General features: G+C 53.0%; 1 protein-coding gene across 4 annotated transcripts in view; it reads right to left on the reverse strand.

Moving 5' to 3' along the window:
• Positions 1-1,755: 1,755 nt before the first annotated feature.
• Positions 1,756-26,383, reverse strand: part of OSBP2 (oxysterol binding protein 2) — a 163,719-nt gene continuing 139,091 nt past the window's right edge. Inside the window, exons 4-15 of one of the 4 annotated variants that reach the window (XM_028124684.1) lie at positions 18,574-18,766; positions 17,677-17,794; positions 16,265-16,267; positions 15,465-15,516; positions 15,067-15,213; positions 13,726-13,971; positions 11,052-11,172; positions 10,662-10,765; positions 10,492-10,587; positions 10,225-10,409; positions 2,139-2,365; positions 1,756-1,898 (exon numbers count right to left, since the gene is read on the reverse strand). In XM_028124684.1, coding sequence (XP_027980485.1) covers positions 1,756-1,898; positions 2,139-2,365; positions 10,225-10,409; positions 10,492-10,587; positions 10,662-10,765; positions 11,052-11,172; positions 13,726-13,971; positions 15,067-15,213; positions 15,465-15,516; positions 16,265-16,267; positions 17,677-17,794; positions 18,574-18,766 — 1,635 coding nt within the window. Of the gene's footprint in view, positions 1,902-2,138; positions 2,366-10,224; positions 10,410-10,491; positions 10,588-10,661; positions 10,766-11,051; positions 11,173-13,725; positions 13,972-15,066; positions 15,214-15,464; positions 15,517-16,264; positions 16,268-17,676; positions 17,795-18,573; positions 18,767-26,383 lie in introns of all 4 variants that reach the window. The other 3 variants (XM_028124686.1, XM_088019353.1, XM_028124683.1) reach the window with 3 other exon arrangements.

The raw sequence follows: 26,383 nt of genomic DNA on the forward strand, positions 1-26,383 counted from the left end.
GGGTGGGTGCCTTGGCTTGACCCCAGACAGCCCCAGGCAAAGCTGTGAGCCTTCCCCTAGCTTCTGTCTCTGCCCTCTGCAGCCTTCATGGCCCAGACCCTGTCACGAGTCTTCCACCCCGTTCTCTCCCCTCCCCATTTAGACCAGCTTTTCATTGATTTCCTCAGCGCAGAGCAGAAGAACGTCCCAGGCTCCGCCCCATGCTGCCCTATAGGCTGTCACCTGTCCTGCATCAGCCCTGATCCACCCAGTCACAGACACACTCAGGGACAGGGCCTTGGAAAACTCCAAATCCAAGGTTTTTATTACCGGTCAGAAGGTGCTCCCTCACAAACAGTGTTGAGAAGAGGTACATTGCACAGCTCTGCTGCAGGCCTGGTGGGGCCACCCACCCCACCCAGACCACCCTGCCTCTTGAGTGGGCACCCTAAGGCATTTCATACGTTGGTGTTTTCACTTTTGTTTTTTTATAAAAACAAAATCAGTCCTGGAGTATACAGAAAAAAACCCTGTGATGAATTTTCAGGACCAAACTTAAGCGGGAGGGGTTGGAGTGGAGGTTTTGTGGGGTGGGGACAGTGGCCACGGTGGCCCAGTACCCCCACCATTGGCAGAAGCCTTTGGAAGGGGGTCCGAGGAGAGGGCAGGGCACAACTGACAGGAGGGCTAAACTCAGACAGGAGTGCCCTGTCTTCATCATTTTTTAACTTTCACATACCATAGAAATTTAAGCAAAATAGCTATTTTTATATATTTATATATCATATATATATAAATCAGGCAAATAAAAGAGTTCAGGGGGTGTGGAGATGGGCACCCTGAAGGTGCCTGAGGCCGAGGCGGGACACTGGGTCTTTGGTGCCTGGGGGCACCAGCCCAGGCTGAGCCAAGTGTTTTGTTCTTATTGCTGATTTAGGGCCTGGTTCTGGGGTGGGGAGCACCTGCAGGCCCTGCCCCCCAGCCCTTCCTGGCCTCTCTAGGGCTGGGGAGCAGCCTCAACATGGCCAAGGCAAGGCAAGGGGCTGGTGCCCTCAAATCTACATGGGGGCCGCTCGGCGCCCCCTCCCCCACAGTGGGTGTGGCTGTAGCTCCAGAGACAACTGACTTGTGCTCTCCTGGGCCAGGTGGCTCCTCCAGTTCCCTTCTCTGTGGAGTCCTGGGCTCCCGCTGACTGGGCAGCTCCGATACAGATGTGGCCCTGCTATGTTGAGTGACAAAATGCTCCCTGCTCAAATGGGTCTGGCCTCCTGATGTCTTAAAAAGAAGGGGCTCTTGCCAGGACACGTTTGTGGCAAGAAAGCACACTTAGAAAGTTGTCTGCTAAGTGCTGTGCTAAAAATATTTACTAAACGTCTTGGCTGGAAAGAAATGGAGATAGTTTTTTCTAAAAAAGTCAAATGTGGCTCCTCAGGAGGGGCCAGTGCCTTCCTGGGTGGGGCTGGTGACTGGGGCAGCCCAGGGCCCGGGGCAGCCCAGGGCCCGGGCCAGCCTGCCTGAGTTGTGGTAACTGGGAGCTGGGGTCCCAGTGGGACCCAAGTCCATAATGAAGGGGCTCGGGTGACCCAGGGTACCTGGAAACTGAAGAGAATGCAGGTCAGCACTTACTCCTTCCAAGTGGGAGCCCCAAAAAAGTGTTAAAAAAAAAAAGGTGGGGGGGAGGTGTGGGGACTAGGGCCACTGAGTACTAAATTGAGTGCATTAAAGAAGAGGTGGACCAGGCTGTGCAGGAGCCTGTATTTGCAGTAGGGGTGGTGCTCAGAAGATGTTGGGGCACATGTGCCAGTCCTGCCTCTCCTTGGCCTCCCAGTAGCCGCCCTTGTACATGCAGGCCGTCTCCCCCGTCAGTGGGTCCAGCCTCTTCTCGAACCACAGCGGCATGTACACATCGGCCTCCTTCTCTGCTGGGCAGGCACAGTGGGCGGAGGGGTGGACAGTGGTCTCTTCCCAGCCCGCCCCCTTCCCCGGTTCCCCCATTCCCTGCCCCCAGGACACAGCTTCCTTCCACCCTGCCTGCCCCCGCACCCTCCCTGTCCCCGGGGGTGCCCCTTCCTCCCCTTCTCCCCACCCCTGGGGCATCCCTTCCTTCCGGGAACCCGCTCCCCACCCCCAGGGTCCCCTCTCTCCCCTCCCAGCCTCACCTTCCTCCGTGCCACAGCCCCGCGAGCAGGCCTCCAGCCGCCGGCGCCGCGACACCCGCTGCTTCTCCTCCAGCCGCTGCTTCTCCGTGTTGGCCTCATCCCAGTGCCCCTTCTCCATCAGCCGCTGGTCCGGCCGCAGGCGGCTGTCCGTGGGCGCCACGCCCTCCTCGTGCTCGTTGAGGGTCAGGGCCAGCTCAGAGAAGTAGTACATGTTCTCGGCGTTCTCCCTGTGGCGGCAGGGCGGCGTGAGCGGTCCCGCAGGGCCCCCGGGGCCACGTGTCCACCCCTGGAACTCGCCCAGCCAGCGCCTGGCTCCTTCCTCTTTTCCTGCCTGCACCTTGCACACTCGCTCCACCGACCTGCATCTGTTTTGCTACATTCTACTTTTCTGGGAATTTGCCGATTTCCACCAGTTTTTCAATCTCATTACTACTGCTTTAACGACTAGGACATGGCGATGTCATCTTTTCACATCTGTGATGTGCGTTAAATGTGCCTTCCCCCCTATTCTGAACAGTCATGGTGGAGGTTCGTGCACTCTCTTCATTGACTGAAGATGAAACTTTGTTGATCCTCTTTCAGGTTTTTCTACCTTACTGAGTTTACTTTTATGTTCTCCCACTTTGTTGTGGTTTATTTTGCTGTTCTTTTTCCAACTTCATCAGATGGTTGCTGAGCTCATGATTTTGCGGCTTTTCTTTTCTAATATGTGCGTTTTAGGTTAGGCATTGCCCTCCAAGTACTGCATTAGCTGAATCTCACAGCTTTTATATGTATTACTTTAATTATCATGCACTTTATTTATTTATTTAAGAGAGAGAGTACCAGCAAGGGGTGGGGGATGGACAGGCAGACTCCGCACTGAGCATGGAGGCGGATGGGGGGCTTGATCTCAACTGAGATCATGAGGCAAGCTGAAATCAAGAGTCAGATGCTTAAGGGACTGAGCCACCCAGGTGCCCCTTTATGCAGTTATATTTTCTGATGTCCACTCTATCTTCTTTGATCTGTGGATTAGTTGGAAGTATATTTCTTGAATTTATAAACATCTGGGGATTCTTTCTAGTTATCTTTATTTCTAGCATAATTGCTTTGGAAACAGTATACTGGTATAATCTCAGTTCTCTGAAACTTGCTGAAAGACCCAGTATATGGTCAGTTTTTGCAGATGTTCCATGTGTACCTGAAGAGAAAGTGTTTACTGCAATTGTTCAGTACAGTGTTCTATAATTGGTAGATTCTATGGTTCAAACTTTTTTTTCCCTGTTTCTAGCCATTACTAAGAGCTTTGTTAAAATTTCCTATTTTGGTTGTAAATTAATCCATTTCTCCTTGTATTTCTACCAGCTTTTGTGGTAAATATTTTGAGGCTGTGTTTTTTAGGTACATGATAGGTTGAAATTTAAAACCCATCTTAGTGAATTGAACCTTTATCATTATGTCCCCCTTACCTCCAGTCTTACCTTTTGTTTTAAAGTCTGTTTTGCAACATTAATATAGCTACAGCAGATTTTGTTTGTTATTTCTGTGGACATACCTTTTTCCATCCTGTTATTCCAATCTTTCTTTCTTACTTAGAGGTAGCTCTTGTAAAACACATATAGTTGGATTTTTAAAACTTACCTGAAATCTTATACCTGTAATGGGAGTAATTAATGTAATTACTGATATGTTGGATTTAAATCTCTCTTATTTTGTTTTTTCTTTGTGTTCTCCTTTTTTGGACCCCAGAGGCACAGCTTTGGATTAGTCATGATCCTTTTGCTACACGACACCCTCTTTTTATTGGTGCTTGCATGGCCTGCTTGACCACCAGAAGAACCTCTAAACAAAAGGTAGAATCCTGACAAAACCTACATCTAACCATATGGAAAACTCACCAATCCACCCCCTTCTCAGGTAGCTGTCACAAGACTCCTGGCTTCATCAGTCCCTTGCTTACCTTTTAATCTAATTTTATTGCATCTTTACATAGTCTTAAATGTGCATGTATTTACTTGTTTTCATATACATATATTTACATATTTGTTTTTAACTGTATAAGAAGAATCATGATGTATGTAATCTTCTGGGACTTGCTTTTTTTTAATATTATACTGCTAAAATTTATATTGTTGCATGTTTCTGTGGTTCATTAGTTTCAACTACTGTGTAATATTCTCCCACGTGAATAATAACACAGTTATTCATTCAATAAATCTGGGTTGTTTACAAGTTTTTGCTTTGGAGTAATCTTATGCATGGTGCCCATTGTATATTTGCAGGAATTTCTTGAGTATGTAACTAGAAGTGGAACTGCTGGGCTATAGAGTCTGATATTCTTCTCTAGGAGGTAAGGCCAACCTGCTTTTCAGCATGGTGACCAGGCACCAATTCGCATTCCCATCTTTGATGGGTAAAAAATATTGTGGATCTACATCTTCTTCAACACTTGATACTGTCAGACTTTTTCATTTTTTTTAATTAAATGAAGGCAAAATGGTCTCATTGCAGTTTTGATTTTCATTTGTCTGATTACCAATGATGTTGATCATATTCATATGATGACTGATCATATGTATTTGTTCTCATGTGAAATTCTTGCTCGTGACTCTTGCACTTTTTCTGCCAGATTGTTTTTGGTTTATTTGTGGAGGAGGTGTTCTTGATTTTTTTTTAGTTATTATTTTTAATTGTGGCCAAATACTTTTTATATATTCTCAATACTGATCTGTTGTCGGGCATTAAGTATTTTGATTATCTTCTGAAAATTTATATATTGTCTTTTCACTTTCTTTAAATTGTCTTTTAATGAGCAAAACTTCTTTTAATGAAAAAAATATTTTAATATAGTTACATGCATCAGTGCTGTTCTGTGTCTTAAGATCTATTTCCTTAAGGTCTAAAAGATACTCATCAGTATTTTCTCCTTAGAGTTTAACTTATTGTTTAACGGCAAATCAAGCTTAATACTTTTTCTAAGACCTTTACCTGGAGTCAATTTCTATTCTAACATAAGGGAGAGATTAAGTTAATCTTTTTCCATATGGATAACAATTTTCCCAAATCCTTTTAGTGAACAGTGCCATCTTTCCACACGATCTCATGTTACCTTTGTTATATACCAAAGATATATACATCCATGGGTCTGTTTCCAGGCTCACTGTTCTATTGCAGCTTCAAAATAAGTCCTAATATCTAGTAGGGCTAGTCCTTATTTCTCTGTTCTTCAGAAATATTCTGGCCCTTTATTCTTCAATATAAATTTAAAAATCATATCAAGCAATGAAAATCACTACTGGGATTTTGTTTGAGCTCCTCTTTAGATCATAACATCTTTGTAATACTAAATCTTTCTATTTATGAACATTGTGTCTTTCTCCATTGATTTAGTTCTTCTTTAATATCTCAGTAAAGTTTTATAATTTTCTCTATAGAGGTCTTGAATATAAGATTATTACAAGATTGTTATTCATTATATTATATATTACATATTATATATTATGTTATTATATTATTATAAGATTACCTTATTGAATATAAGATTTATTACAAGATCCTCCTGTGGTATGATAATTGTCTTCTCTTAAATTGTATTTCCTAGTTGTTTTCTTTTAGTGTGTAGAAATGCAACTGACTTTTGCATATAACCTTATACTAAGACACCTAAAATGCTTTTTCTGAATCTACTGAGATTTATTAATGTGATGAATTAATTTGTGGATTTTTTTTTTAAAGATTTATTTATTTGACAGAGAGACAGATAGCGAGAGAGGGAACACAAGCAAGGTGAGTGGGAGAGGGAGAAGCAGGCTTCCCGCTGAGCAGGGAGCCTGATGTAGGGCTCAATCCCAGGACCCTGGGATCATGACCTGAGCTGAAGGCAGCTGCTTAACAACTGAGCCACCCAGGCGCCCCTGGATTTTCTAATAATAAAATCACCTTTGCATGCCCATGATAAATGCAAAGGATTGATGAATGCTTTCTTTTTTATACACTGTTGGATTTTCTGATGTCTTATTTTGGAATTTTGCTTATATATTCATGAATGACTCTTTTAGGTTGGTTTGGTATCAGGGTTATCCTGGCTTCACGTATAGGAAAAGAGAGCATTTCTTCTTTTCCTTTGGTCTGGAAGATTTTATATACTATTGGGATAATATATTTCTTGAAATTTTGGTAGAATTCACCTACAAAATTAACTGGGTTTTGTGTTTTCCCTGTGAGAATTTTTAAACTACCTCTTCTGTTTCTTTGATTATAGGACTAGTCATGCTTTTCATTTCTTTTAGACTCAGTTCTTATATTTTTCTAAGAATTTGTCCTCATTTGAATTTTAATTCTCTCTTAGTACTTTGTATGTCATATTAAACTCTTCATTAATAATATTTATTTCTATATTCTCTCTTGGTAAGTCTTGCCAATAGTTTTCTGTCAGTTTTTTTTTTCTTGAAGAATCAACTTTTGGTTTTTTAAACTTCTCTATTTTATTTTTTCTATTTTACTAATCTCTGCTTTTATTTTTAAAGTCAGTTTTTTTCTTTCTTCTGGTTTATATGTTGACCTTTCTCTAATTTCTTAGATTAGAAACTCAGAAAAGAAATAGCCTCAAAATGAATGAGCTTGTTTATGTGCCTATTTAAGGCAATCCATTTCCTTTAAAGCACTGCCTTTGTTACATCCATTCTCAATTTTAGGTATTTTATTTTATTTTATTTTATATTAAGATTTTATTTATTTAAGAGAGAGAGAGAGAACAAGATGGGGGCAGAGGGAGAGGGAGAAGCAGGCTCCCTGCTCAGCAGGGAGCCAGATGTGAGGCTTGATCCCAGGACCCTGGAATCATGACCTAAGCCAAAGGCAGATGCTTAACTGACTGAGCCACCCAGTTGCCCCAATTTTAGGTATTTTAAAATTTCCATTCTAATTTATTATTTTCCCCATGAGTTATTTAGCAACTTAACAATTTTTTCCAAACACATGAGGACTTTTTGTCATCTTGTTCATATCTTCTGACTTAGTTGTCTTATCAGAGATGTGGTCTATACACTACCCTCTAAATTTGTTGAGTCTTTCTTTAGGGTTCAGTACATGATGGATCTTTGCATACGTTCCATGTCTATTGGGTAAAAGGTACATTCTATTATTGTTGCAACTGCAAGTATGTGGACATCCTGTGTTGTTTTGATCTCTTCAGATCCTTGTTGATCCCACCCCGGCTCTGACTGATCAACAAGTGAGAGAGGCATATTGAAGTCTCTCAATCTCCCACCATGGTGATGAATTTATCAATTTCTCCCTTTACTATCAATATATGCTTTGTATATTTTTGAGGCTGTTTCATTACATGGATAGTGAAACTCATATCTTCTTGAAGAACTCAGACTTTTATCATGTAGCAGTTCTTCCATCCCTAATAATGCTTTTGTCTTATTAAATTCTATTTTATCTGATATTAATATAGCTATTGTAGCTTTTTCAGTTAGTATTCCCGTGATATGTCTTTTCCTTTCAACCTCTGCATGTCTTTGTTTTTGACATCTCTTAGAAGGTGCATATATCTGGATTTTAAAAAAATCCAGTCAGTCAGTATTTTGCTTTTTGACTGATGAGTTTCAGCTACTTTTATTTGTTATGCTTGGGCCTATTCCTGTTGTGTTGATTTACTGTTTTTATTTGTCCTTTTTCTTTTTAGTCTTTTCTTACTATTTTAACATCTTATATTTGTCTCTTCCTTCTAATAAGAACTTAGCAATCCTTCACATCCCTTGGTGTTCCTTTCAACTCCCCTCAGATCCTGACATATTAACATTATCTACATCTTAAATTCTGCATTATTATGGGAATATTTCTCTTTTACTTTGGTCCTAGTAATTGTTAAAAACACAACTTTTACTTCATATGTCTTTTGCAGCAACTTCTGGATATTTTTTTTCTCCCCCTTTTAAAGTACTATGTCTAGGGGCGCCTGGGTGGCTCAGTTGGTTAAGCATCCAGCTCTTGATTTCAGCTCTGGTCATGATCTCACATGATCTCAGAGTCTTAAGCTCGAGCCCCATGTCAGCTAAGCACGGGGTGTGTGGATCCTGGTTAAGATCGTCTCTCTCCCTCCCCTGCCCCACCCCTGCTTGCTCTCTCTCTAAAATAAATAAATAAACAAACTACTATTTCTGATACCATTTTCACTGTGGGTTTTTTGTGGCAAACCTTCTGAGGCTGTTTGCCTGACGACATTTATTGTTGTTGTTGTTGTTATGTCCTCATTATTAAATGATAGCTTGGCTGGATAAAAATCTTAATCTTCTAATTTTGCTTTCTTCATTACCTTGAAAATATTACTCCAAACATTGGCTATTGAAAGATGTCAATCTTTCTGATTGCCAATCTCTTTTTTTTTTTTTAAGATTTTATTTATTTGACAGAGACATAGCGTGAGAGGGAACACAAGCAGGGGGAGCGGGAGAGGGAGAAGCAGGCTTCCCGCTGAGCAGGGAACCCGATGCGGGGCTCGATCCCAGGACTCTGGGATCATGACCTGAGCAGAAGACAGATGCTTAACGACTGAGCCACCCAGGTGCCCCTGCCAATCTGATTCTTTATCCTTCATTGTAATCTGCTTGTACTCCTCTCTTGAAGCTACTAGAATTTTCTCTTTGGCATTTTTAATTTTCACTATAGTGTGGTCTAGGTGAAAGCTTTTCTTTATCTCTTGTCTCTGGAACTCCACAGGCCCTTCAACCCAAGGTCTCCCATCTCTGTTTTTATTCTGGGAAATCTATCTCCATTATTCAACTATTTCTCTTTCCTTTCCATTTTTCTTTCTTTCTTTTCCTTCCAGGATTCCAGTTAAACATTATTTTAGTGGTTGTTCTAGGAAATATGCAGACTTCACACAGCCAAAAGTTACCGCACATCTTGACCTTCCTGAGTTGCACAAAGGCCTTTGAGAAGTTTCCTTCCATTTATCCCTCTTCTGACTTATATGATCACACAGTTGTATTTTATGTTTAGATTCTAAAACCCGCAAGACATCTCTATTCTTGTTTATTTACTGTTCACTTAGGTTCACATAGTTTTTGTTCTTCCTCCATTCACACATCTCAGATCTTCCATCTGGGATCACTTTCCTTCTGCAGGAGGTATATCCTTTAATGTGGGTCTGCTGGTGGCAAAATGAGTTTTTATTAGTCTGAAAATAAAATATTTCAACACTCTGTAAACGTGTTCTTGCTGGGTGTATAATCATCGGCTGGCAGTGAGTCTGCACATGGAAGATCTCATTTGACCATCTTCAAGCTTCTACCAGGAAGAGACCGCTGTCAGTCTGCTGTTCCTCAGAAAGTCATACAGGTCTTTTTCACAACTCTGATTTAGTTTCAACAGTTCCGCTGTATAGATTTGGTGTGGAAGATTCTTTTCTGTTTGCTCTTCAGATATGGTCTCTTTCCTTCTAGACTCTGACTAGAAGTACACTAGACCCTGCTCTCAAACCTGACGTGTGCATGGCTGCCCTGGGGATCTTCCTGAGATTCTCACTCTAATGGGCTCCCAGGGCTGCTGGTGATGCTGCTCCAGGGACTCCCTCTGAGTCACTAGGTGATAAGCTTTCTCTCTCTTAGCTTTTTGTCTTTGCCAGGTTTTGTCTATCTGAAGTGTTTCTTTCTTACATTGATGGATTATATTAAACCTTCCCAATTGGAGTTCTCAAGTTCAGTTACTTAATTTTTCCTTTGTAGAATTTGTTTTGCTCTCTTTGGAACCTGCTGTGCCACTTTTTATAGTTTTCTGTTTCTTGCATTGATTTTCACATTTGGTTTTCATTCCTTGGACTGTGGGGACTCTGTCCTTATCAGCCTGTTTAAAGTCTGCATAGGACTTGCTACCACCGGATACAGTCACGCTTATTTACGGCCGAGCGTCTGGCTCCCACACTGGGATGTCAGGTGCAGAACACCGCCTCTGCCTGTGTGTGGACAGAACCATCCCAACCCCAGTGCCTGCTGCTTGCTTCTTGCCAGGCCGGGCAGGCTCCCTGGCCTGTCCTCTGCCCCTTGCCTCTGTTTCCCGCTCCCTGCCTGCTCTTTACCCACCCTGCAGCCCCACTCACGGCAGCGGGTACTTCTTCCACAACAGCTTGGCTGGAAGCGTCTGGTACACTGTCTTCTGCTTCCCATCCGAGCCAGGGCTGCTGGGGCTGCTTTGCACGATCTTGGCGCACTCCATCTGTTCATCCCACGAGCCTGACAGCACGTAGTGGGCTTTGCCCTGGCTGTCACTCACCACGCCTGTCACCTGTGGACATGGGCAGGATCGGCATAGGCACACACCCCCCTCCAGGCCCCCCCCCAGGACTCCAAGAGGTGGCCTTGCTTACCTTCCGGGCTACCTCTTTGGAGAAGTAGCTGTAGGGCAAGAACTTCAGCTGGCACCGGTCCTGGGTCTTATGGTTTACAATCTCGATGTCCCCTGTCTGGTGAGGGAGGGTAGTGGTCAGTGGCCCACCTTGAGGCCACACGCCCCCCCTCCCTGAGGGTACCACCTGACCTGATCGATCCAGAGCTTGCCCACAATGATGTTATGTACAGTCGAAGTGCTCTTCCTCCACACGTAGTGATTCCCACTGGCCTGGAATTCTAAGTGGATGGCACCTGGAGGCCAGATATAGGGTCAGAGGTCACGGCTTGCCATGCTAGACCCCAGCCAGCCTGCCTGCTCACAGTCCCAAGGTCCTGACAACTGGAAGCAGTATTCATGTGGACTGGGGACAGGACATAGGCCAGGGAGGCATCCAGGAAGCCTGGGGAGGTGGGAAACAGATTTGCAGAGAGACTAATGTCACTCCTGGAGGCCCCAAGCTGGCTTCTGGGTTGGTAAAACCCTCCCCCTTATCCTGAATGTCTTTCTGTCCTGGGAGAGCATAGGGCTCCAGCTCACCTAGCGGCATGATGGAGAGGTATTTTCCCCGGAACTTGCTGGAGATGGTGATCTCCTGCCACAGGCTCCAGCCACGCTTGGAGAACACGTAGTGTGCAGCTGATGGTGGGTGGTGGCTCACCTGAGACCAGACCCACAGGACATGAGCGTCTGCTGGACGTGAGCCCAGGCCTGCTCCCCATCCAGCTGTGGGGGGGGCAGCCTGCCCTGTGCTCAGCACGACCAGCTCCATGGCCCTGGGAGCAGGCCCCCAGGAAGGATGGTGCTCTGAGTGGAAAAGCAAGGGTGCGGCAGTGGGACCGGCCTAGGTGGCTGTCCTGGGCTTGCTGTGGTTGGGAGAAGGGGGCCGAGGCATCTCTACGGCGGACTTGGGCTCTGAAATGGGGTGACGACAGAGCCTGGCCTCGAGGAGGCCCCTGCGACCAGCTGTGCTGAGGGCTAGGAAGCGAGGTGTGACGCTCTAGCGAGGGCTTCTGTGCCCACTCTCCAGGTAGCCGCCCCACTCATCCGCAAAGGGCTGCTCCTACTGGGCCATGTTGCACAGGGGCCCAGGCCAGGGAAGCCATTTGAACTGAGTGGCAGAGTTGGGCCCTGCCTCCCTCCTGGGTGGCCCGGCTCCAGAGCAGGAGTCCACGTCAGTGTCCCGCCCCGGGTGCGGAGAGTGGTGCAGTAAGCTCTGCACAGCCCCGCAGGGGTCCCCTAGCACCTCCCGCCTCCTCTCACGGCACTGGGCGCCCCTGATGGCTGTCCCACCTGCTAGCATACCCCTACCAACTTCCCCTTGTTTGTTCTTCCTCATTCTATGGCTCCTTTGGTCGCAGGGTCCTGGGGCCCAGCCTCTCCCCAGCTTCCTCACTCCCTAGGGCACCTCTTCGCTGAGTCACGGCCTCAGTCAGGCTCCAGCTCCAGCCTTGCGCTCCAGTCTGCCCCAGCTGCCCACTGGATGCTTCCGTCGGCTCTTTGGACTGACCAGAGTTCCTGCCGTACCTGAATGCATCTCTCATTGCCTCCTGTCACCATGAGTGGTACTTCACTGCCTTTTGGGTCTGAGTCCCAGGTCAAACTGCCAACCGTTCCTTGTCGCCCAAGGCCAGCACCCCACGTGCCCTAGGGCCCAGCACAATGGCAAACTCAGGGATGGGACCCCAAGGGGCTGGCCCTGGTGCTCTGCGTCATGGCTTCCTGCTCAGGCCGATGACCCAGTCTTAACAGCTGCTCACACCAAATGCTTTGGAGTCATCCCTGGCCCTCTTTCTTGCATGCCTGCTCTAATCCTTAGCAAATCCAGGCTGTTCTTTCTTCAAAATGCATCTAGGAGCCACCCCTCCCCCTCATCAGGCCACAGTCGGTGGCGCAGAGCATCTGTAGGCTTTACTCTCTGCTGCAGGGGTTGGGGGGTGGGGGCATAAAACAAGGCCGGTGTCCTGACTCCTCCACCTGCCACACAGAATGAAACCAGAGGCCTCAGGCTGCCTGCCCACTCCCTGTCTGACCTGTGCGCTCCTTTCTCCCTCACTCTGGGCTTCAGTCAGCTTTCTAAAGGAGCCAGAACCATCTGACATACACAGCACCTGGCCCTCACTGCCCCCCTCAGGAGAACAGGCACCCCATCCACTCACTTCCCAGCTGCCTGTATTAGCACCTGGCGCTTTTGGGGGTACTTGGTCAACTCTATTGAATGAAGAAGTGAATTCACTCAGTAGTTCAGGCCAAGAACGCCAGGGTCATCCTTGCCGCCTTCCCTTGCTTCCCTCCCTCCCTCCTTTGCCCTCTCTTCCTCCTTTGCCCTCTCTCCCCACATCCAAAGCATTAGCAAATCCCCAGGCTCTACTTTCTAAGCAGCTTGCGCTCTGCCCGCCCACGTCCCCCTGGTGTGGCTACCCTAACCGGCTTCCCGTAGGGTGACACTGCAACCAGAGCACGCCTTTTAAACTAGCCACCAGACCGTGAAATGTCTGCTTTCTGAGCTCCACCCCAGGCCCAGAACAGCGCCTGGCCCACGGCTCATGTCCAGCAGCCCACCCGGGAAGCTCTATGTTGGGTGCCTTCACGCAGCACTTAACTGGGTCCTCCCAGCACCCAGGGAGGCACCAACAGAATCACCCCTCTTCAGACAGGGGCGCCAAAGCTCAGGCTGAGATGCTACTGTGGAGGCTCCCAGACCCCAGGGCCCGGGTTTGATTCTGCTCTGGGAGGAGAATACGCATCTCTGTGGGGAAGGCATAGAGAAGGGATGGGGGCAAGCTGACCTCGCCGCCCCCCAGGGCAGGACCTCTGGACCCCAGAAGCTCCTCACACTCCAGGCCTGTACCATCACTGACCAGGGTCCCCACATGGTGCGGGGTCCCCTCTGCCTGCCACCCGCCCCCCAGCTCTGGTCCACCCGGACTCCCTGATAGCACCGCATACAACCCTTGAGGGTTGCCGCATGGTTCCTGATGGGGAGGGGGGCCTCCCCTTCCCCACACACCCCCTTCCCTTACCCACACACCAGCCCTGACTCTGTACTCACCCGGGAGGCCTGCCCCTGCTGCAGGAGGCCCAGCTGCTGACTGGACCTCGTCTTGGCCCTGTGGGCACGGGCACATCAGGGACAGAGGCTGCGTCCCATCCTTCTTGCTAGGACCCCCAGACCTAGCAGGAGTGGCTTGGCCAGAGTGTGTGTGGGCCTCACCTGCTCGCAGAGGGAGCGCAGGCCCATGTCATCGAGGCGGTCCAGCTCAAAGGTCTCCCCCAGCATGGGGTTGAAGGGCTTGGCGATGCGGTGCACAGTGGTGGAGTAGGAGGACACAGAGAAGGCGGCCACCAGGCACATCTGCTCCACCGAGCTGGTGCAGTGCACTGCCTTGTCCAGCAGGTGGTGGTACTCCAGGTCCTCCGTCAGCCGCTGGAGCATGGACAGGGGCTCGTTAAAGTTGACCTGCGGACAGGCGGCGGTCAGGCGCTGCTCCCAGCACAGGCCTGGGGTCGGCACGGCACCCTTGTTCTCCTCAGAGGTTCGTGGACACTGCTGCCCAGATGGCACCTTCACGGTCAGGATCCTCTGATGACCGTGTCTAAAGCCCTGTCTAAACCCGCGGCTCCATGCGCTCGCCTCCGGTGTCAGTTCTCTCCACAGCCTCACCGCTTTTGGACCTGCTGTCTCTCGTACCCTCTCACTACGATTACTGTCACTCTCCCCTCCTAGAATGTAAATGCCACAAAGGCCAGAGTTTCTGACTTGTTCAGCACCGAGTCAGATTCAGTGAGTGAGTGGATGGATGGGTGGCTGGCTGACTTTCCTCCTATTCTGACCTATTATGCTAGTTTTCTGGTGAAAGCTCCTGGAGGTGACCCCCCATCCTGGCCTTGGACAGGGCGGGGTCACTCACCATGCTGGGCTGCGACCCTGGGCCAGCCATCCGGCAGGGACTGCTCTGTGTTCTCCCCTTTCATCCTCCCGACACTGTTCTGTGGGCGCCGTTACTCTCCCCACTTTGCAGGTGTGGGCACAGAGGCCGGAGATGTGAAGGGGTTTGTCCCGGGGGCACACAGTGAAGCCAAGTCTGGCCTGAACCCCAAACTCTTCCTCCCTGGAGATGCCATCAGAGCCTGGCGGCCCGCGAATGCTAACCACCCTCAGCGTGCTGGGTGACCTCGCTGGCGTGGGCGCCAGAGACAGCTCCCGGCCCAGAGGAGGGCAGTCCTGCCACTCCCCATCTAGGAGGTCAGGGCAGCTAGGACACCGTGAAGCCCGGTCAGGTGCAGAGGCGCTCTGGGGGTCCCCACATCTCTGATCAATGCAGAGCCCCTCCTTTGCTCCTTCCCTCAGAGCCTGAGACCTCAGGTCTCAGGGGATTTTGGCAATGTCATTGAACACGATTGGATAATTTGTTACATGCTCCTCAGGTGTCCTTAAGAAAATGACACCCAGGCTGCTTGTACTTCACAGAGGTCATTCCTTCTCATCCATGCACAAAAAAGCACCCCCCCACCCCCCAGGACCCACTGCAGCTGCCCTGCCCCAGCTCCCTACCGGCATGGGGATCTTGGAGAGCTCCCGGCCGATGCAGTTCTTCATGATGCTCCAGAGATTAAGGCTGTAGTTGGGTTTGTCAGGGATGCGGACACGCCTCTTGACTTTGGGGGGGCCCTTGGGCACAAGCGAGGCACCATCTAGCACCTGCCAGAGAGAACGTGCCTGTGAGTGGAGGCCAGGGTGCCCCTTCAGTCTTCTAGCCCTGGCCCTCACCTCTACCCAGTGCAGTCTGAGCACGGAGCTGGCCACTGGCATGGCGCTGGCGCAGGGGGCAGTCTGGCTGATCGGTCAGACCAGGATGAAGGCAGCCAGGGCACTGAGCCCACCCCAGGGGCCTGGAGCCCAAAGTGCCAGCCTGCCTCCTAGCCAGCCTCGGGGTCCTCCCTCTCACTTACATTATCTGATGAGGTCCAGTCCACTGAGCCTGTGGTCCCACCCTCTGCTTTTCTGCAAGAAACACAAAAAGGGAGGTAAGTTATTTACAAGTCCTCAGGCCTCCTGGGGACCTGGCCACCTTCTATCCACACCCCTCAGTGGGGTGCAAGGGGGCAGCCCACCCCAAAGCTGCTTCTCCAATGGGACATCTCCAGTTTGGGACATTCAGCTGGGCTGAGGGGCCCAGGACAGTGATTTGGAGGGGCTCCCACCCACTGATGCCCCATAGGAGCAGCCACTCAAGCAAAGTCACCTGAGGTCCCTGCATACAGCCCCCTCCTGGGACTGGCAGACCCAGGACCCGGATGAAGCTGGGAGTGGCCATTTCCTCTGGCAGAGCCTCCTAGGGCCCCGTGGGCCCCCTCCATCACAGACAGACCCCACTGTGCCCTCACTGTCTGCTGGTCTGACTCTCGCACTAGACTGGGGTTCCAGAAGGGTAGGAAGTGGGTCAGATGCATGCCTGTGCCTGTGAATCCTTGTGGTGAGATGGTTGGCTAGAGCAGCAGGGGGCGGTATGGCTGAGGGGCCCAAGCTCTGAGGGATCCCCAAGGACAGGTGACCTGGGCCAGCGGGGGCGAGGGACAGGCACTTGGCAGTCAGGGCCTCAGGGAATGGGAAGGATTCACTGGGTCACTGCGGACAAGGGACCCGCCTGCAGCCCAGAGGAGCTACACTACCAGGGAAGGTGGTAGTTTAGGCCTTGGGGCTGTGTCAGGAGCCTAGGGAGCTAGTGAAGAGTGTTGAGCACAGGGGTCACCTGCTTGCTGGTTGGGTGGCAGCAGAGAGGCCTGGGGCTGTTGGCTGAGGTGTGGAAGGTGGCTAGGGTGGGGGCACAAAGGAGGAGGCAGAGCGCAGGCCCCTGGGGACTCCAGATATGGGAGGGGTGGGCGGGGAGCCGGAGGGATCTGCGAAGGTGACACTGCTGGGTGATAAAGTGAAAGGAAAGAACAGCCAAGCCAAGCTCATTTTGAGAGCAATATAAGTAAATCTTAAAATATTGGGAAATGAACCTCGATTGAATTGGAAATACAGTTGATAGGACTAGAAACTCCCTGAGGGGTTAGAGAGATCCCAACGGCCCTTGCCCTGGGAGAAACCAGGACAGGGGGGTGGTGACCCATGTCGGTCCACAGAGGCAAAGAAGGAGCGGCCAGAGGTTTTGCAGGCCTCCCGCTCCCCGGACTGGGCTTCAGGAAGGCAGCGTGGGGCTTGGCGGGCAGCAGATCAGAAGCAGAGAGTAAGGCCGCTGGGAAGCCTGCAGTCCCTCATCCGTGAGGGGCTGAGTGCCCTGCCTGAGGGCCCGCCCGTGAGGGGGCATGGGAGGCTGTGACTCTGTGAAGGTGGCAGAGGGCAGCACAGGCTGCGGTCACATAGGTCGCTGGCCCCAGGACTTGGAGCAGCAGCTCCTCCCCAGGCCACAGCAGAGGGGTGTCCCCCAACGCTGCCATACTCGGGCCCCTTCTATCGATAGAATATTGAAGCAATGTGATGAGAATAAAAGATCCTAATGAGGCAACTCCTAATTATAGCAAATCTCCCGTCAAGCCCCAGGGTGCTGCCCTCTGACCCAGCTTCGCCCCCCCCATTCCAGTGCCTCGCCACCCCCCCACCCCCCCCACCCCCCCACCCCAGCTCCTGCTCGTCCCTGTTGCACGTCCTGCACCACCCGGGGGCGACTCCCGAAGACCGGGAGTCTGACAACAATGTCCCGGTTACCGCTGTGTTCTAGTGCGTATTTAGAAACATCCAGAAAGAGGACGCTTTTATGAAAAAATGAAACAAAGCCTTGGAAATAGAAAATAAAAGGGACTTCCTGCATCTCCTGTCTGTTCTGGAATGCTGGGGCGGTGGAGGGAGTGGGTGGGACTGTGCCAAGCTGCAGGCAAGAAAAAGCAGCAGCCTCTTCCAGGCCCCAGCCCTCGGGTGGCAGCCCCAACCCCCATCCCCTCCGGCTGGAACTGGATCCAGCCGAGGCCCCGTTCTCCACCTCCATTTAAAATGAAACCCTGATTCAAACTCTATGTGGGCATTTTGGGTCTAAGGAAGAACAGAAGAAATCTAATCAAAATATAACGTGAAGCAAGACTTGAGAGAAAACCCCAGGCACAAAGAACAGGTGGAGCCGAGGAAGAACAAGGCAGGAAGGGCTAACCCTGGGAGAGGACGCACCTGTCCTCCTTGGCCTCAGTGATCACAGTGATGAAGGATGTAGAGTCTTCCATGGCGTCGAAGTACTCGGTATCTTCATCTTCCTCGCTGTCCTCTCCTTTGGGAGTTAGGAGGCTTCCTGCAGATACATGAGAAACCACTGCCTGTGTGCAACACTGAAAACTCCCTCACCTGCCTGAGGAAGTCCAGAGCCCAAAGGGTGCCCCCCACTTTGGACCCTGCCCCCCACCTCCACCGGCCTCTGGTTCCCTCCCCACTCCAGTCACCTGGTCTGCTTTAACCTGGCTGTGGCTCTGCCCTCGCTCCCCTTCCTGGAATGAGCTTCCCGCTCAGTGCTCTGGCTCAGAGGCCTGCCTCCTTCTGGAAGCCTCCCTGATCTCTCAGCATGCTGGTCAGTCTGTCTGGGGCCTAGCTGCCATTTCTGACCGACCTGTCACTCCCAGCCCAAGGCTACGTGGGCCGCCACCTGGCACTAGGGCAGCCCTGCCACAGAGAGGCCCTTCGGCTCACTGGACTTTTCTTGTGAGAACTGGAACCTATTAAGCGTCTCCTCCTTCAGCTCAGGTCATGCTCCCAGCGTCCTGGGATCGAGCCCCAACATCAGGGAGTCTGCTTCTCCCTCTCCTGCCTCTCCCCCTGCTCATGCTCTCTCTCTGTATCTCTCGGTCTCAAATAAATAAATATAATCCTTAAAAAAAAAAAAAAAAAAGAACTGGAACCTAAATGCAGGGAGCTAATTGCCCTTTGGCAGTGGGTGTGGGAAATACAAAGCCACACAGCAGGCCCAAATGTGGGCGTGTGAAGGGCTATGTGGATGGGGGGAGGCTGTGTAAGCAGAACCAGCAGGCAGAAGGAGGCGTAGACGGAGCACAGGTTGGGCAGCCCTCACCCTCTCACCTTCGCTGAAGCTCTTGGTGGGGTTGGCGGCCCGGCCGGGGGCGCTGCGGAAGGCCCGTTCGAGGCTGTTGTGCTGCTTGGCTAGCTGCTCTATGGTCTCCTCCAGGTGGACGCGCTGTTCTTGCTCATACTGTAGGGCGCGCTGCCATTTCCGGCTGTGTATCTCTGCTAGTTCCAAGAAGTCTCTGCAGGCCTGGGGGCGGGGGCACGGAGTGGCCGGTGGGCACAGGGCCTGCGGGAGGGGCCTGTCTGCCCCCCACCCCACACCCCACCTGCCAGTCAGTGAGGAAGGCCCTGGGGTGCTCAGAAACACCTTTGCTGCCCCCTTTGGCTTCTGTGGGGACATGGGGACTCTTGCTTTCTCTGAGCCAGCCCCGGGACAGGCGTCTGCCCTGGCCGGCATCCCACAGTCAGGATGCCATCTGAGAGCACCAAACCCGGGCTGTGGCCGGCAGATGCTGGGTTTTCAGACGGCTGGGGCCCGAGTTCAGCTGCCGCCTCCCCACTGTGTGCCAGACCCAGGGTTTGTCACAACCTCTGTCCCCATGAGAGCCTGAGGCATACACGGTGCTCAGGCCAGTCCCTGCCCTTGGCAGGGAAGGAAGGAAGGCCACATTCTGCTATACTTCCTGGCTTAGAGAGGTAAAGGGTCTTGTCTGGCACAGGAACTGAGACTGGACCTTTCCACAAGGTTACCTCAGAGTCTGTATCACATAACTCTGCTTTTAAAGTAAGGTTGCCCCTTCAAACTTGGGGCCTACTCTGACATCAGATTCTTTCCAGCTTCCCAGGGCCGTAGGTGGTTCCGCCACACTCTAATGAAGCCGGGGTTGGTCATTCTGCCCGCCATCCTCGTGGGCAGGAGGGCCCGGGCTCAGCTGTCCCTGGAGGGCAGGGAGGGACAAGCCGGGGACCTCGGGGTTTGCCCCTTCTGGACTCCTTTAACGCGGTGGTCTCCGGCCGCCCCTCCCCGGCACTCGCTTCCCACACACATCACACTGTCTGACCCCGACAGTTACAGTCGAGCTTTCCTGGAGGGAGACAGGCACACAGCCCATCATCTGTGACACAGGGACAACGCAGCACTATCCTGAGGGCTGTCGGGAGGAACCAGGGAGGTGATATGGAGCACTGGGCCAAGCAGCCTCCCACAGACACTCCCTCGGGGGCACCAGGGGCATGGGCAGCCCACCTCCCCACCCCACCCCCCGCCCGCTAACCCCGCTGCTCAGACTTCTCCCACGTCTCCGCCCAGGGAAGTCTCCCGAGCCGGCTCAGCCAGGTCCCCTGAGACACCCCGCCCCCACCCCACAGTCTCGTGTCTACAGATCAGCTTCTCTGCTCACTGTGCCTGTTTCTCTTCATCTCACCAAACCCCCAAACACAACAGCTGCTCCGAGCGTTCGCTGGACGAGGGAGCACCCTGCTGACGGATGGGTGTCGGGGCCTCGCAGGAGCACAGGATGGACAGCACCTTGCCAGAGGCAGTCCCCGGCAGGCATCTCTCTCCTCAAGGCTTCCCCCTCATGCCTTCCCTCCTCTGGTCTCACCTCCCAGCCCCCTGTACGGAGCGGGCTGGGCAAGGCTTCCTCCCCGGCACCCCCTCACCCACACACACCATCCTAAAGATGTGATGGGGACCCAAGGAAACCAGCAAAGTAGAGTAAAAAAGGCTTGTTATCAGGAGTGGGAAGGCCTGGGTTCCTGCACAAGCCACTCTGCCCCTCTGAGCCCATGTCCTGTGAGACAGAACAGTCATATCTGACCGAGCCCGCGCTCCCAGATTCCCTGTCCACCCCGGCCCAGCAAAATCCTCAACGTAGGAGGAGTCGGATCATCCCCAGTTGACATATGAGGAAACTGAGGCTCAGTCTCCCGCAGCTCCCCTGCAAGGCTCTGGGGAGGAGGTGTATTCACTCCACCCCAGATTCAGGAGCTTCCTCACTCTCCCCGAAAGGTCCCTGCCTGGCCACACCTAAGCCACTGTAACCAGCTTCTCCAGAAGGGGCAGGGATTTATACTGGCAGGTGACCCGGCTCAGGTTGGGGCGGGAGTAGAGAAATCTCCTTATGCATTTACCAGGCTCTGGAGACCAGAGGCTGCACCACAAGAGCAAAGGGGAAAAGATGAATCGGGCTCCCTCTCTCCCACCCTTGAGGTTCTGAGGTGCTCGAGCTCTAGCTGCCTTAGAAACGACCATTTTCTCTTCCAAGGGAAAATGGAATGTTCGTCGCATTTCGAGGAATAGCTGACAGCCTCTCACAGACCTGGCCCCAAATCCTCTCCCGGGGCCCCATCATCCCCACGCCATTCGTGTGTGGCCCCCAGGCACGTGTCACCCTCGCTTCTGGCTCCATCCCAAACACACCTGCTTATTCTGATGCCAGCCCCACCTCCTGCACGCCACACACCTCTGCAGCCAGAGCCGTCTGGGGCATTCTTGCAAGCATGGAGGTCGCTGTTTTAATGGAGGCTCAGGGAGGCCAAGGCACTTGCCCAAGGCCACAAGGCAGTGTGTGTAGGGCTGGAGTCCAAGTCCCTGTGGACCCTACCTGCAGTCTCCCAGGGCCCAGAACCAGCCCTGCCACCACTCTGTACAGCTGGGTTTCAGGGCCTGGGGGCCCCTTGAGGGATTCTGTGGCCTTCCCGGATTGGGAGCTGGGCTCCAGGAGATGCTCGCTGGTAAGGATGTCAGGGAATAACCCTGTTCAAGCAACAGGACTCAGCCATGCCTCTGCGACACCTGCTCCCAGCACCCATCCTTGAGGCTGAGGACATTGCCCCCTGCCCCAGCGGCCAGGCCTGCTGGCTGACTGCCTGTGACCTCCACCTCGCTGCCACTGCAGGCCCAAGGGTGTGGAGCAGCGGGGGACAGGAAGTCAAATCCCCAGGACAGCTGGGGCCTCACGTGGCTGGGCTGGGTACATGAAGGTCACAGAGTGTCACAGTCCCCTAAAGACGAGGGCAGGGCAGAGGGTGCCGCACACCGATAGAGAGGGGCTCCTGTGGCTGGACCAAGGGCCTTGCCACTGCTCCTGGACGAGGGGTCATCTGCAGCAGAGGAAGCACCCCGGTCACCGTATGGGCTGCGGAGAGCTCATCCACCCCTCCCACCCTGCTGCGCCTACCTGGTGTCCTTCCTCAACTCCCAGGGTCTCCTCCGCAGCGGCCGGCCTTCTCTAGGCCCCATCCCAGCCACGCCACGGAGAGAGGCAGGCGCTGGTCTGGCCCCGCTGCCCGGGAACGCTGAGCTAGGCTGTGCAATGTGCGTTCACTAAGCTGGATTAAGCCGGGGGCCCGCCGGGGGGGCCAGCTGGGGGCAGCCTCCTGGGGCCCAGGGAGGGGCCTGGCTGACCCACACCCTGAACATGGTCACATTTCCCCTGAGGCTCTGCCACAATTCTCAGAGAGCGCGTGCCCAGCCCTGAGCAAGAGCAGTTTCCTAAGCCACCCCGAAGCCCCCTACCCACACTAGCTCTTAAATGATGCAAGGGACCAGGAATGGGCAGAACAAGGGGCCCAGCCTCTGGGCCCCTCATGGGCACTGCCTGCTGCCTACCCTGGGCCAGGCCTATAGCCTCCTGGGCCTTGGTGTCCTCATGGGAAGAACAGAGAGCCAAACACCAGGACTCCTGCAGGGCCCCTGATTCTGTGACCCACTGAGTGATCGCCCTCTGGGTGGGAACAAGTTTCCAGTTTCCCAGCCCTGTCCCTTCCTCCCACTCCCACGGTTGTTGAGAGGATCCCTGAGATGAAGAGGTTTGGGGTCCTGTGGGTCGTGTGGGGGGCGGGGAACCCACCAAGCTGCCCCAAAGCGGAGTGAGAACCCAAAAGCCCAGTACAGAAAAGACAGCCTCCCCCCTCCCCCTGTACTGGGGCTGGCTCTGCTCAGCAACAGGCTGGGGGGGGCTGGTAGGCCCTGCCTGCCCCCCAGGGGCTCTCCCTTCTCAGAAGCCCCACCTGGTGAAGGGGGCTGTGAAGCCTGCTCACCCAAGCTGTGTGAGCTCCAAAGGGAGATGCTGCTGGTCATCCTAACAGAGGCCCCGTTGGGATGGACAGAGTGTCTCCGAACTGGAAACCTTTGCCCGCTTGTGCCCAGGAGGAAGGAGGACAAACTCTAATCGCTTTTGTTGTTCCTAATCCTAATCCGGACAACAACCTTGCCTTTCCCCAAATATGGGCGGGTGAGTAGGGCGTGGGGTCAGCCGGCCTGGGTCCTATGCCCGTCCTGTGTGTGACCCAGGAAGGCTCTCAAGCTCTTGGGAGGGTCTGCAGACCAAGACCCTGCTTAGGCCTGGCCTTCAGGGACTGTTGGGAAGCACTGTCTCCTGCGTTGTCACTGCCCTCCTAGCCGGGGGCATGAGGAAGGTGCCCGAGGACTGTGGGACGCTGGGGTGGGTGGTCCCTGGACTCATGGAGGAGGCGGGGAGATGGGCCAAATGCTCACAGGTTCCAGGCTGCGCGAGGGCCTTGGGCTGACAGGGCCAGCTTGGCGACTGGCTCTGTCTCTAGCCACCAGCACACAGCAAGTTCTGGTAACCATGGATGCAGGGAGGATGGGAGAAAGGGCTGTGTTTCCACCTGCATTCAGACAGAACTCGCTAGATGTCTGACTGCCACGTGTCTGGCATGCAGGGGACCCTCAGGCTTTAGGGCTCCCAGATGGATGGGTAACTGGACCCTTCGGCTCTCAGTGTCGCGGGGGCTGCCCATGTGCCATCTACCTCCCCTGCACTGGTCTTCACATGGCCAGCATGACTGGATCTGCCTCTCACTGGCCTTTTTTTTTTTTTTTTTTTTTTTTTTTTAATTTTTTATTGTTATGTTAATCACCATATATTACATCATTAGTTTTTGGTGCAGTGTTCCATGATTCATTGTTTGTTCATAACACCCAGTGCTCCATGCAGAACGTGCCCTCCTCAATGCCCATCACCAGGCTAACCCATCCCCCTACCCCCCTCCCCTCTAGAACCCTCAGTTTGTTTTTCAGAGTCCATCATCTCTCATGGTTGGTCTCCCCCTCTGACATACACCCCTTTTCTTCCTCTCCTGTTATCTTCTTCTTTTTCTTTTTTCTCAAAATATGTTGCATTATTTGTTTCAGAAGTACAGATCTGTGATTCAACAGTCTTGCACAATTCACAGCGCTCACCGTAGCACATACCCTCCCCAATATCTATCACCCAGCCACCCCATCCCTCCCACCCCCAACCACTCCAGTAACACTCAGTTTCTTTCCTGAGATTAAGAATTCCTCATATCAGTGAGGTCATGTGATACATGTCTTTCTCTGACTGACTTATTTCACTCAGCATAACACCCTCCAGTTCCATCCACGTCGTTGCAATCTCACTGGCCTTTTATCATAAAAGGAGCAAATAGGACAAAGTCGTGCAGAGTCCTGGTTTCCCTGAGCCGCTGTGCCTGGCCAGAAGCTCACACCCGGGGACACACTGGGGTCAACAGGGTCCTTCCTTCTCCCCCTCACCGAGGAGCAGCAGGCTGCCCTCAGTTCGCGCCTCCCAGAGGCAGGAAGGGGCAGTGCTGAGAATCAGGCCAGGCCTGCAAGGCTCAGAGGCCGCCACAGCAGGAGATGCACAGCCATCTCAGACCTCCAAGACCAAGAGTGGGGACCCCCGGAGCCATGACAGTAGCGCTGGGCTAACCTGGGGGTTGTGGGCGGGGGTAGAGTTCCTCTGGGTCAGGCCCTGCCAAACTGCCATGCTGCATCTTCAGCACCTTCCTGGCCCCTAGAGGCCAAGCAGCTCCCAGGCCAGGCCGGGCCAGCCACCCCTCCTCACACAGCACTCAGAACAGACTCGGCCCACGGGGGCCGGCCCTTCCTGAACACCGAGGGGATGGTCATGGCTTCTCCTTGATGTGACTCACTCATGGCGCGGGAGAGGGAGCTTTTCACTTCACTTCAAACTTTAAAATAGCCCTTTCTACGTTCAAAATAGTTTACCCCTTGCGCACAGGAACCAGTACCATCTGGCCACCAGTTTGCCAAATGATTTTAAACAGTTATGGAATCTATTTTTATTCATCTCCCCAGGCCCCAAATGAGCAAGCTGTCAAGAGCAGGACAGTGGTCAGCTGGCCGGGAATCTGCCCACGGGCCCCAGAAGGACCAGGGAGGGCGGCTCCAGGGCCCCTCACCCCTGCTCTGCTTGGGTGGGCGCAAGAACCCCTTTGTGATCTCCAAATGGGGCCAAGAGAAGCCTCAGAGTACTTCCAGCAGTAAACAGCTCCAGTCTGGGGCTTTATTTCTATGATGCCCCAAACCTGAGGCCTTGGCCTAGCGCTTCGTCGATACCTGCACACATCTCCCAGATGGCCCTACTTGCCCCCACCCTATCCATGCCCACCTGCACTTCTCTCTTCTAGCTCCCTTCAAGCAGATCCGGAGCCAGCCCCCACCCAGACTGGCTGTGCTGGTGCCTCTCCCCACAGCGTCCCTGCTGTCAGAATCCGCACGCTCATCCTGCCCAAACAGCTCTACTGCAGGTCCCAAGGGGTGTCTCCTGCAAGCTGTTACCTTCCTGGGTAAACTGAGAGCTCCAGAGTGCACTGTCTGTCCCATCAGGCCCTTGGAAGTAGGCCTGGCGGACATCCGCCCCGTCGGCCGGCGCCACTTCCTGCCCCCGCTGGGCACCTTGACCATCTTCGTTTCCTGCGGGGCTCACCCACTGCCCAGCTCTGCTCACTCACTGGCTGCACAAAACCCGTTTCTGGGAAAGGCCCTCCTGGTCCTACCCGAATCTGTGGGACTGACCGCTGGGCCCCTGTCCAGCACTGTGAGGGCTGAGGTGGGGATCAGACAGCAAAGGCCCCCCATTCCACTAGTAGCTCATGCCCGCGCCTTGCAGTCCCCCGGATAACCGAGATCTCTCCCTGCACAGCCACTCTGCGAGCCCTGTTCTCAAAACACTGAGCAGCCGGGCTGGCCGTGCCAGCCCCTTCCTGCAGTCCAAGCCACCAGCCGTCCATAGGCGACAAGGGGCTCCCAGTGCCTGCCCAGAGGCTCCAGTGCCTGTCCACAGGCTCCAGAGCCTCATCTGTAGTCCGTGTTCCAAGCAGCAGGGGGCTCTTGCTAAAACGTGGGTCGGACCACTGTCCTTGGCTGCAGGAGCCTCATTCAGAGTGGAAAGCACGGTGTTCTCCATAAGTGTAAGCACCCAAAGTGTCCTGTGAGCACTCTGGCCCCCCAGGCCTCCCCTCCATGACTGCCACCGCTCACCCCGGCCTCCCACTGCTCCAGGCCTGCCTGAAAACCTAGGGCTGGCTCTTCTCCCCACCTCCCTCCAGGTCCCCCCCCTCCCCTCCAGCCCGTGTGTCCCCGGGGCCTCCCGCCCCATCCCACCAGCCTGCTCTGTTCCCTCTGAAGGTCTTTTGGCCACGAGCATGCCTCATCATCTGTGTGGTTACATTTCCCCGAGGGGATCCAGGTTCCAGAGGTTGGGCTTTGCTCGCTGTGTGCCCTGGGCCTAGACCAGGGAGGGATCACAGAGGGCCTCCTGTGCCTGCACGCCACCCTGCTGCAAAGCGCTCAGTGCATGTAAGCCAGGCTGCCTGAACTCACAGCGCCTAAGGGCCCTGGGGTGGCCCTGTGGCTGGAGGGGCTGAGTCCTGGGCCCCAACACGAGTCACGAACTCTGAGCAGCCTCTCACAGCTCAAGGGCGGGGGCCATGTCAGGAGCAATCTGCCTTGTTTGGGGGCAGTCCCCCCACCGCTGCAGGGGCCTGGAGGAGCAGCTGGTGGGGAGCAAGCCAGAGGCTGCCAGCCTGCTGAGGAACTCAGCGCTGG

The sequence above is a fragment of the Eumetopias jubatus genome, unplaced genomic scaffold, assembly GCF_037043125.1.
Source record: "Eumetopias jubatus isolate StellerSeaLion01/CBP00866 unplaced genomic scaffold, mEumJub1_p1.0 scaffold_16, whole genome shotgun sequence".
Classification (NCBI taxonomy): domain Eukaryota; kingdom Metazoa; phylum Chordata; class Mammalia; order Carnivora; family Otariidae; genus Eumetopias; species Eumetopias jubatus.